Here is a 12,388-nt window from a genome sequence, read left to right on the forward strand (position 1 = left end):
CTGCCTGGGTGGCTCAGTCGTTAATCGTCTGCCTTCACCTCAGGTCATGATCCCAGGGTCCTGGGATCAAGCCCTGCATTGGGCTGCCTACTTAGCAAGGTGCCTGCTTCTCCCTCTTCCACTTCCCCTGCTTGTGTACCCTCTTTCTCTCTGTCAAATAAATAAATAAAATCTTTAAAAAAATTAAACCAACTCATCATACATTAAGCCTACTTAGTAATATATAATTTTTTTTAATTTTTTTATTTTTTCAGCATAACAGTATTCATTAATTTTTGCACCACACCCAGTGCTCCATGCAATCTGTGCCCTCCACAATACCCACCACCTGGTGCCCCCAACCTCCCACCCCCCACCCCTTCAAAATTCCCAGATCATTTTTCAGAGTCCATAGTCTCTCATGGTTCACCTCCCCTTCCAATTTCCCTCAACTCACCTCTCCTCTCCATCTCCCCTTGTCCTCCATGCTATTTGTTATGCTCCACAAATAAGTGAAACCATATGATAATTGACTCTCTCTGCTAGACTTATTTCACTCAACATAATCTCTTCCAGTCCCGTCCATGTTGCTACAAAACTTGGGGATTCATCCTTTCTTTCTTTCTCTCTTTTTTTTTTTTTTTTTACAGCTTTATAAACATATATTTTTATCCCCAGGGGTACAGGTCTGCGAATCGCCAGGTTTACACACTTCACAACACTCACCATAGCACATACCCTCCCCGATATCCATAACCCCACCCCCTCTCCCAACCCCCTCCCCCCATCAACCCTCAGTTTGTTTTGTGAGATTAAGAGTCACTTATGGTTTGTCTCCCTCCCAATCCCATCTTGTTTCATTTACTCTTCTCCTACCCCCTCAACCCCCCATGTTGCATCCCCTCTCCCTCATATCAGGGAGATCATATGATAGTTGTCTTTCTCCGATTGACTTATTTCACTAAGCATGATACCCTCTAGTTCCATCCACGTCATCACAAATGGCAAGATTTCATTTCTTTTGATGGCTGCATAGTATTCCATTGTGTATATATACCACATCTTCTTTATCCATTCGTCTGTAGATGGACATCTAGGTTCTTTCCATAGTTTGGCTATTGTAGACATTGCTGCTATAAACATTCGGGTGCATGTGCCCCTTCGGATCACTATGTTTGTATCTTTAGGGTAAATACCCAGCAGTGCAATTGCAGGGTCATAGGGTAGTTCTATTTTCAACATTTTGAGGAACCTCCATGCTGTTTTCCAGAGTGGTTGCACCAGCTTGCATTCCCACCAACAGTGTAGGAGGGTTCCCCTTTCTCCGCATCCTCGCCAGCATCTGTCATTTCCTGACTTGTTAATTGTAGCCATTCTGACTGGTGTGAGGTGATATCTCATGGTGGTTTTGATTTGTATTTCCCTGATGCCGAGTGATATGGAGCACTTTTTCATGTGTCTGTTGGCCATCTGGATGTCTTCTTTGCAGAGATGTCTGTTCATGTCCTCTGCCCATTTCTTGATTGGATTATTTGTTCTTTGGGTGTTGAGTTTGCTAAGTTCTTTATAGATTTTGGACACTAGCCCTTTATCTGATATGTCATTTGCAAATATCTTCTCCCATTCTGTCAGTTGTCTTTTGGTTTTTTTAACTGTTTCCTTTGCTGTGCAAAAGCTTTGGATCTTGATAAAATCCCAATAGTTCATTTTTGCCCTTGCTTCCCTTGCCTTTGGTGATGTTCCTAGTAAGATGTTGCTGCGGCTGACGTGGAAGAGGTTGCTGCCTGTGTTCTCCTCGAGGATTTTGATGGATTCCTTTCTCACATTGAGATCCTTCATCCATTTTGAGTCTATTTTCGTGTGTGGTGTAAGGAAATGATCCAATTTCATTTTTCTGCATGTGGCTGTCCAATTTTCCCAACACCATTTATTGAAGAGGCTGTCTTTTTTCCATTGGACATTCTTTCCTGCTTTGTCGAAGATGAGTTGACCATAGAGTTGAGGGTCCATTTCTGGGCTCTCTATTCTGTTCCATTGATCTATGTGTCTGTTTTTGTGCCAGTACCATGCTGTCTTGATGATCACAGCTTTGTAATAGAGCTTGAAGTCCGGAATTGTGATGCCACCAACTTTGGCTTTCTTTTTCAATATTCCTTTGGCTATTCGAGGTCTTTCTGGTTCCATATAAATTTTAGGATGATTTGTTCCATTTCTTTGAAAAAAATGGATGGTACTTTGATAGGAATTGCATTAAATGTGTAGATTGCTTTAGGTAGCATAGACATTTTCACAATATTTATTCTTCCAATCCAGGAGCATGGAACATTTTTCCATTTCTTTGTGTCTTCCTCAATTTCTTTCATGAGTACTTTATAGTTTTCTGAGTATAGATTCTTAGTCTCTTTGGTTAGGTTGATTCCTAGGTATCTTATAGTTTTGGGTGCAATTGTAAATGGGATGGACTCCTTAATTTCTCTTTCTTCTGTCTTGTTGTTGGTGTAGAGAAATGCAACTGATTTCTGTGCATTGATTTTATATCCTGACACTTTACTGAATTCCTGTACAAGTTCTAGCAGTTTTGGAGTGGAGTCTTTTGGGTTTTCCACATATAGTATCATATCATCTGCAAAGAGTGATAGTTTGACTTCTTCTTTGCCGATTTGGATGCCTTTAATTTCCTTTTGTTGTCTGATTGCTGAGGCTAGGACTTCTAGTACTATGTTGAATAGCAGTGGTGATAATGGACATCCCTGCCGTGTTCCTGACCTTAGCGGAAAAGCTTTCAGTTTTTCTCCATTGAGAATGATATTTGTGGTGGGTTTTTCATAGATGGCTTTGATAATATTGAGGTATGTGCCGTCTATCCCTACACTTTGAAGAGTTTTGATCAGGAAGGGATGCTGTATTTTGTCAAATGCTTTTTCAGCATCTATGGAGAGTATCATATGGTTCTTGTTCTTTCTTTTATTAATGTGTTGTATCACATTGATTGATTTGCGGATGTTGAACCAGCCTTGCAGCCCTGGAATAAATCCCACTTGGTCGTGGTGAATAATCCTTTTAATGTACTGTTGAATCCTATTGGCTAGTATTTTGGCGAGAATTTTTGCATCTGTGTTCATCAAGGATATTGGTCTGTAGTTCTCTTTTTTGTTGGGATCCTTGTCTGGTTTTGGGATCAAGGTGATGCTGGCCTCCTAAAATGAGTTTGGAAGTTTTCCTTCCATTTCTATTTTTTGGAACAGTTTCAGGAGAATAGGAATTAGTTCATCTTTAAATGTTTGGTAGAATTCCCCCAGGAAGCCGTCTGGCCCCGGGCTTTTGTTTGTTTGGAGATTTTTGATGACTGTTTCAATCTCCTTACTGGTTATGGGTCTGTTCAGGCTTTCTATTTCTTCCTGGTTCAGTTGTTGTAGTTTATATGTCTCTAGGAATGCATCCATTTCTTCCAGATTGTCAAATTTGTTGGCGTAGTGTTGCTCATAGTATGTTCTTATAATTGTCTGTATTTCTTTGGTGTTCGTTGTGATCTCTCCTCTTTCATTCATGATTTTATTTATTTGGGTCCTTTCTCTTTTCTTTTTGATAAGTCTGGCCAGGGGTTTATCAATTTTATTTATTCTTTCAAAGAACCAGCTCCTCGTTTCGTTGATTTGTTCTATTGTTTTTTTGGTTTCTATTTCATTGATTTCTGCTCTGATCTTTATGATTTCTCTTCTCCTGCTGGGTTTAGGGTTTCTTTCTTGTTCTTTCTCCAGCTCCTTTAGGTATAGGCTTAGGTTGTGTACCTGAGAACTATCTTGTTTCTTGAGAAAGGCTTGTACCGCTATATATTTTCCTCTCAGGACTGCCTTTGTTGTGTCCCACAAATTCTGAACCGTTGTGTTTTCATTATCATTTGTTTCCATAAATTTTTCAATTCTTCTTTAATTTCCTGGTTGACCCATTCATTCTTTAGAAGGATGCTGTTTAGTCTCCATGTATTTGGGTTCTTTCCAAATTTCCTCTTGCGATTGAGTTCTAGCTTTAGAGCATTGTGGTCTGAAAATATGCAGGGAATGATCCCAATCTTTTGATAACGGTTGAGACTTGATTTAGGACCAAGAATGTGATCTATTCTGGAGAATGTTCCATGTGCACTAGAGAAGAATGTGTATTCTGTTGCTTTGGGTTGAAATGTTCTGAATATATCTGTGATGTCCATCTGGTCCAGTGTGTCATTTAAGGCCTTGATTTCCTTGTTGATCTTTTGCTTGGATGATCTGTCCATTTCAGTGAGGGGAGTGTTAAAATCCCCTACTATTATTGTATTCTTGTCGATGTGTTTCTTTGATTTTGTTATTAATTGGTTTATATAGTTGGCTGCTCCCACGTTAGGGGCATAGATATTTAAAATTGTTAGATCTTCTTGTTGGACAGTTCCTTTGAGTATGATATAGTGTCCTTCCTCATCTCTTATTATAGTCTTTGGCTTAAAATCTAATTGATCTGCTATAAGGATTGCCACTCCTGCTTTCTTCTGATGTCCATTAGCATGGTAAATTCTTTTCCACCCCCTCACTTTAAACCTGGAGGTGTCTTCGGGTTTAAGATGAGTTTCTTGTAGGCAACATATAGATGGGTTTTGTTTTTTTATCCATTCTGATACCCTGTGTCTTTTGATTGGGGCATTTAGCCCATTAACATTCAGGGTAAGTATTGAGAGATATGAATTTAGTGCCATTGTATTGCCTGTAAGGTGACTGTTATTGTATATTGTCTCTGTTTCTTTCTTATCTACTACTTTTACGGTCTCTCTTTGCTTAGAGGACCCCTTTCAATATTTCCTGTGGAGCTGGTTTGGTATTTGCAAATTCTTTCAGTTTTTGTTTGTCCTGGAAGCTTTTAATCTCTCCTTCTATTTTCAATGATAGCCTAGCTGGATATAGTATTCTTGGCTGCATGTTTTTCTCATTTAGTACTCTGAATATATCATGCCAGCTCTTTCTGGCCTGCCAGGTCTCTGTGGATAAGTCTGCTGCCAATCTAATATTTTTACCATCGTACGTTACAGACTTATTTTCCCGGGCTGCTTTCAGGATCTTTTCTTTGTCACTGAGACTTGTCAATTTTACTATTAGGTGATGGGGTGTGGACCTATTCTTATTGATTTTGAGGGGGGTTCTCTGAACCTCCTGGATTTTGATGCTTGTTCCCTTTGCCATATTGGGGAAATTCTCTCCAATAATTCTCTCCAATATACCTTCTGCTCCCCTCTCTGTTTCCTCTTCTTCTGGAATCCCAATTATTCTAATGTTGTTTCGTCTTATGGTGTCACTTATCTTTCGAATTCTCCCCTCGTGGTCCAGTAGCTGTTTGTCCCTCTTTTGCTCAGCTTCTTTATTCTCTGTCATTTGGTCTTCTATATCGCTAATTCTTTCTTCTGCCTCATTTATCCTAGAAGTGAGAGCCTCCATTTTTGATTGCACCTCATTAATAGCTTTTTTTATTTCAACTTGGTTAGATTTTAGTTCTTTTATTTCTCCAGAAAGGGCTTTTATATCTCCTGAGAGGGTTGCTTTAATATCTTCCATGCCTTTTTCAATCCCGGCTAGAACCTTGAGAATCGTCATTCTGAACTCTAGATCTGACATATTACCAATGTCTGTATTGATTAGGTCCCTAGCCTTTGGTACTGCCTCTTGTTCTTTTTTTTGTTGTGAATTTTTCCGCCTTGTCATTTTGTCCAGATAAGAGTTTATGAAGGAGCAAGTAAAATACTAAAAGGGTGGCAACAACCCCAGGAAAATATGCTTTAGCCAAATCAGAAGAGATCCTGAATTGTGAGGGGGGAGAAAGGGGATAAAAAGGGGTTCAGAAAGAAAGAAAGGAAAAAAAAAAAGAAACTATTATTAAAAAAAAGAAAGCCAATAAAGAAAAAATATAAAAAGAGGAAATGAATATATATATTAGATAAACTATTTAAAAAACGTTAAAAAAAGAAAACGGTAAAAGTTAAAAAAAATTCAGCAGAAGAAGAGAAAAAGAAAAAAAATTGAAAAAGAAAAAAAAATTAAATTAACTGCAAGTAAAAAATCATGGGGAGAAAGCCATGAGTTCCGTGCTTTGCTTTCTTCTCCTCTGGAATTCCGCCACTCTCCTTGGTAGGTGAACTTGGTCCTGGCTGGGTTTCCCGTTGATCTTCTGGGGGAGGGGCCTGTTGTAGTGATTCTCAAGCGTCTTTGCCCCAGGCGGAGTTGCACCGCCCTTACCCGGGGCCATGCTGAGTAATCCGCTGGGGTTCGCTTTCGGGAGCTTTTGTTCCCTGAGCGCTTTCCGTAGAGTTCCGGAGGACGGGAATAAAGATGGTGGCCTCCCGGTCTCCGGCCCGGAGGAGCCAAGAGCCCAGGGCCCCACTCCTCAGTGCGCCCCCAGAGAACAGCGCCCAATGACTCCCGCCACTTTGGCCTCCGGCCACGCTCCGAGCTGACCGAGCCTGCGACCGGTTCAAGGCAAACCCGAGCTGAGAGTCACTCCTTGGCTCTGTCTCTGCAGCCGGCCTCCCCGTTCCAACACCGGCAAGCTCCGCGACACTCAGACACCCCCAATCCTTCTGCAACCCTGCGGGACCTGAGGCCGCGCTGACCCCGCCTGGGCTTCCAGTTAAGCCTCTGGAGCGATGTCCCTCAGCGGAACAGACTTTTAAAAGTCCTGATTTTGCTCCATTGCTCCGCCGCTCGCTGGGAGCCGGCCCCTCCCCCCGCGGTCTATCTTCCCGTCGCTTTGGATTCACTTCTCCGCCAGTCCTACCTTGCAGAAAGTGGTTGATTTTCCGTTTCTGGAATTGCTGTTCTTCTTCTCTTCAATCTCCCGTTGGATTTGTAGGTGTTTGCAATCTTCAGATAAGCCATTTAGCTGATCTCCCGCTACCCGAAGTAGTCTCAGCCTGCCACTCCCTGCCATCTTCTTTATGTCCTCAGTAATATATAATTTTTGTTGCAGGATCCAATTGCTAAATTTTGTGAAATATTTGCTTCGATTTTCATGAGTGCAATTACACTTTGATAACATTTTTTAAATGTTTTATTTATTTATTTATTTATTTATTTTATGGTGCCAATTTTAAATACAGTTTTATTTAAGACATTGCATTTTCCACTTAACAATACAGTGTTTATAAAGTGCAATGTTTATTTCCTTTCCCTGTGCACATATTCCATATTCAAGTATCAAGAATGCCCAGTTTTTTTGCTATAGCAGCTCAACATTACAACTGCCATGGAATTTGCTACAAATTTGGGTCCTTTGAATATTGTGTGTGGAACAATGCTCAACCTAATTATTCTCAGGTTGGTTTAGTCAACCTCTTCAATGGTGGGCCCAGAGGAGGCTCCACCAGAGGGAGGAGCTCCACCACCAGGGAAGCCTCCAGGCATTCCTCCTGGCATGCCCCCTGCACTCTGGTACAGCTTGGTGATGATGGGGTTGCAGACTTTCTCCAACTCTTTCTGCTGGTGTTCAAATTCTTCCTTCTCTGCAGTCTGGTTCTTATCAAGCCAGTTGATGATTTCATTGCACTTGTCAAGAATCTTCTGTTTGTCTTCATCATTTATCTTGCCCTGAAGTTTTTCATCTTCAACAGTTGCTTTCATGTTGAATGCGTAAGACTCAAGTGAATTCTTGGAAGACACCTTGTCCCGCTGTTTCTCATCTTCAGCTTTGTACTTCTCAGCTTCCTGGACCATGCGCTCAATATCTTCCTTGCTCAAGCGGCCCTTGTCATTAGTGATGGTAATCTTGTTCTCTTTTCCTGTGCTCTTATCCATGGCAGAGACATTGAGGATACCATTAGCATCAATATCGAAAGTAACCTCAATCTGAGGGACACCACAAGGAACAGGAGGTATGCCTGTGAGTTCAAACTTTCCAAGTAGGTTGTTGTCCTTGGTCATGGCATGCTCACCTTCATACACCTGAATAAGCACACCAGGCTGGTTGTCCGAGTAGGTAGTGAAGGTCTGTGTCTGTTTGGTAGGAATGGTAGTATTACGCTTGATGAGAACAGTCATAACTCCTCCAGCAGTTTCAATGCCAAGAGAAAGTGGAGTGACATCCAACAGCAGTAAATCTTGAACATTTTCAGATTTGTCTCCAGAAAGGATAGCTGCTTGGACAGCTGCACCATAAGCAACAGCCTCGTCAGGGTTGATGCTCTTATTCAGTTCTTTTCCATTGAAGAAATCTTGGAGAAGTTTCTGAATTTTGGGGATACGGGTAGAACCACCCACCAGGACAATATCGTGGATCTGAGACTTGTCTAACTTGGCATCTCGAAGGGCTTTCTCTACAGGGTCCAGGGTGCCACGGAACAGGTCAGCATTTAATTCTTCAAACCGGGCACGAGTGATAGAGGTATAGAAGTCGATTCCTTCAAACAGAGAATCAATCTCGATACTGGCCTGGGTGCTGGAGGAAAGTGTACGCTTAGCACGTTCACAAGCAGTACGGAGGCGACGAACTGCCCTCTTGTTTTCACTGATATCTTTCTTATGTTTGCGCTTGAACTCTGCAATAAAATGGTTGACCATTCGGTTGTCAAAATCTTCTCCACCTAAGTTGGTGTCTCCAGCTGTGGACTTAACCTCAAAGATCCCATCTTCAATAGTAAGGATGGACACATCGAAAGTGCCGCCTCCCAAGTCAAAGATCAGCACATTCCTTTCAGCTCTGACTTTCTTGTCTAGGCCATAAGCAATAGCAGCAGCAGTTGGCTCATTGATGATGCGAAACACATTGAGACCAGCAATAGTTCCAGCATCTTTGGTAGCCTGACGCTGAGAATCATTGAAATACGCAGGTACTGTGACAACTGCATTGGTAACGGTCTTCCCAAGATAAGCCTCTGCGATTTCCTTCATTTTCGTCAAAACCATAGAAGACACCTCCTCTGGATAAAAGTTTTTTGTCTCTCCCTTGTATTCTACTTGGACCTTGGGCCTGCCAGCATCATTCACCACCATGAAAGGCCAATGCTTCATATCAGACTGGACAACAGCATCATCAAATCTCCGTCCAATCAGGCGTTTGGCATCAAAAACTGTGTTGGTGGGGTTCATCGCAACTTGGTTCTTCGCAGCATCACCGATCAATCGTTTGGTGTCCGTGAAGGCAACATAACTTGGGGTGGTCCGGTTTCCCTGATCGTTGGCAATTATTTCCACTTTCCCGTGCTGGAAGACACCCACGCAGGAGTAGGTGGTGCCAAGATCAATGCCAACTGCAGGTCCCTTAGACATGGTTGCTTATGTGTGGGCCTGGCTCAGGCTGAGAAGACAGCAATCCAAAGATGTAGCCCCGTGTTCAATGAGACCCTGTTTTATTTATTTTTAAAATTTATTTTCAGTGTTCTAGAATTTGTTGTTTATGCACCACACCCAGTGCCTTTGATAACATTTTTATACTATTCTTACTTGGTTTCAATCACATGGGCCTACTGGCCTAATATAATGAAATAAATAATCATTTGGAGTTATTTTTCTCCCCTATTCTCTGAAGAACTTTCTCTGAGGATTATAAGCATTGTTTTTGTCTGTTTATACAATGTTTGGAGAAACACTAAAATAAATTAACCAAACTTCAGTATTTCTTTGTTGGAAATATTAACTTAGTCAATTTGTGTCTATATTTCCATGTATAGATTATAATAAATACTGTTGAAGTATTTCATACATCTTCTATTTCTTTGCATATCAGTACCTAAACCTTACCTTCACACAAACATTTTTTTCTTGCATAACTGTTTCTACTCTTGAGCTCAGTTTAGTACTGGACCAGAGTTAACAAGAGTATCATGTTAATCTATACCCAGTATCCCAACAATGACTCTGCCATGGTTTCATACACACATACTGAAACTACCTTGCCCTTTTCATAAAATAACACTAAGCTGCAATGTTTTATAGCTGCAGCAAGAATTTTCTGGCAAGAGGAAGCTGGGAAAATAGCAGAGCAGAATGACCTTAATCTCACCCTTTTCTATGGATACAAATAGATATCACTTACATCAGCATAGATAACCCAGAAAATGATCCAAATACTGGAACAACTAATTTCACTATAAAAGATAGAGAAAAGGCCATATAAAAAAAAGTTAGGAAGGGCAAAGATTTGCTTTGGGATTGAAACAGATCCCAAATGTGCCTGATAAGGAGGGAGCTGATGGTGGGAAATGCTAAAACCATATTTTTACACTGAGGGAGCCTTCAGAGGAAGATAAATCTCATAATATTTGGGTTGGAAAATGAGTAGGGCCAAATTTCCTGGGTTCTTACAACCAGTATGACTTAAAGTCTGAAATTTTAAAAATAAGTAGGCTCAGCTCTGGGAGAGTCCAGAGGGAATTAGGAAGTGGTCCCTGCCCTAAAAGAGGCAGCAGGACAAACAGTCTATGGAGATACAGCAGATAAACAGCAGTTTGAAAAACTCTAGTTGAATATAGGAGGGAGAATGATTTACTCATTTCACAGCAGGTCCCAGAGAGGCAGGTATCCCTGGAACACCTCTGCAGGAACAAAGGTGGTGGAAGGCACTATTTTTTTAAGTTTATTTTTTTTAATTGTTCCTAGATTCATTGATTTTGTACCACACCCAGTGCTCCATGCAATTCGTGCCTCCTTAATACCCACCACCAGGCTCACCCAAACTCCCACCATCCTCCCCTCCAAAACCTTCAGTTTGTTTCTTAGAGTCCAAGTCTTTTCTAACCACACTGTCCAGCATAAGCACACAGCCATCTGTAGGAACTAGGCCAGCACAACACTAAGCCCTACCTTGAGCCACCTAGGCAGATCCACCTGTCCCAGTCACACCTACCTCTCCTGTGCTCTTTGCCCCTTCCCCAGACGAACAGCACAAACCCAATCAACATGTTGTCTCCCAAACCACAGCTTTTGCTGAATCTGAGTTCTGGCAGTCTCATTTCACAAGCAGATCACTTCACATACTCTTAAACCATGTCCCACAGAGCCAGGGACAAAACACTGCCCAAAATAGGCAATGAGAGTCTCTCCAGACAACTAGACCAAGGGAAAAAGGGAACAGGACTCAAGGCAGAGCACACACAAGACACAGAGGGAAACACTCCATGAAGCAACAGGTCCTGGGGATCGAAAGACACTGCACTGCAGGGAGTTACAAGACTTGTTCTTCACCATTACCACCAAGAATAAAAGACGTAGCTGATTTTCCTAAAACATAGAAACAGACACAGAGATAGGTAAAATAAGGAGATAGAAAAATATGTCCTAAATGAAAGAACAGGACAAAACCACAGCAAGACACGTAAACAAAAGACATAAGTAACATACATGATAGAGAATTTAAAGTAATGATAATAAAGGTGCTTTTACTTGAGAAAAGAGTGCAGGACATTACTGAGATTTTATTATTAAGCTATTTTAGTCACCATATAGTACATCATTAGTTTTTGATGTAGTGTTCCAAGATTCATTGTTTGCAGATAACGCTCAGTGTTCCATGCAATCCATCCCTTCCTTAATACACATGACCAGGTTCATCCATCTCCTTGCCACCCTCGCCTCTAAACCACTCGGTTTGTTTCCCAGAGTCCATAGTCTCTCATGGTTCATCTACCACTCCAATTCCCCCACCTTCATTTTCCCCCTTCCCTCCCTAATGTCCTCCATGTTATTCCTTATGCTCCACAAATAAGTGAAACCATATAATAATTGACTTTCTATGTTTGATTTATTTCACTTAGCCTAACCTCCTCTGAGACGTCCTTAAACAGATGAATGGATAAAGAAGATATGGTCCATATACACAATGGAATATTACTCAGCCATCATAAAGGATAAATATCCAACTTTTGCATCAACATGGATGGGACTGGAGGACAATTTTTTTAACATTTTTATTAATTAATTTGAGAGAGGGAGAGCATGAGTGGGGAGAGGGGAGGGCAGAGGAAGAAGGAGAAACAGACTCCCCACTGACATGGGACTCAATCCCAGGATCCTGAGATCATGGCCTGAGCCAAAGGCTGATGCTTAACTGACTGAGCCACCCAGGGGCCCCATTACTGAGACTTTTAACAGAGAGATAACAAAGGATTGATTAGAAATAAATACAAAAAATAAATGAAAATGGAATAAAAAATAACAACAATGGAATAAATAGGAGGAAAATTGAAGTGGAAAATGAGTTAACTGCCTGGAAGACAGGGTCATGGAAAACAACCATGCTTAGCAAATGAGAGGGAAAATATGCAAATTGAAAATAGTCTTAAGAACTCAGTGGCTCCACCAGGCTTAATAACATTTTCATTACAGGGATCCCAGAAGAAGAATAAAGGGAAAGATGTAAATTGAAGAAAAAATAGCTGAAAATTTCCCTAACCAGGGGAAGGAAA

At 41.2% G+C, this 12,388-nt stretch overlaps 1 protein-coding gene across 1 annotated transcript; it reads right to left on the reverse strand.

The window, feature by feature from the left end:
* Positions 1 to 7,071: 7,071 nt before the first annotated feature.
* LOC125100679 (heat shock cognate 71 kDa protein-like) lies at positions 7,072 to 11,877 on the reverse strand. The gene is made up of 2 exons (XM_047731035.1): positions 11,867 to 11,877; positions 7,072 to 9,282 (listed from the first exon to the last, which is right to left on the reverse strand). Exon 2 carries the CDS (start codon positions 9,252 to 9,254, stop codon positions 7,314 to 7,316), a length of 1,941 nt encoding a protein of 646 aa, XP_047586991.1. The 5' UTR covers positions 9,255 to 9,282; positions 11,867 to 11,877; the 3' UTR covers positions 7,072 to 7,313.
* Between the last annotated feature and the right edge of the window lie 511 nt (positions 11,878 to 12,388).

Source organism: Lutra lutra, chromosome 5 (genome assembly GCF_902655055.1).
Source record: "Lutra lutra chromosome 5, mLutLut1.2, whole genome shotgun sequence".
In the NCBI taxonomy this organism is placed as follows: Eukaryota; Metazoa; Chordata; class Mammalia; order Carnivora; family Mustelidae; genus Lutra; species Lutra lutra.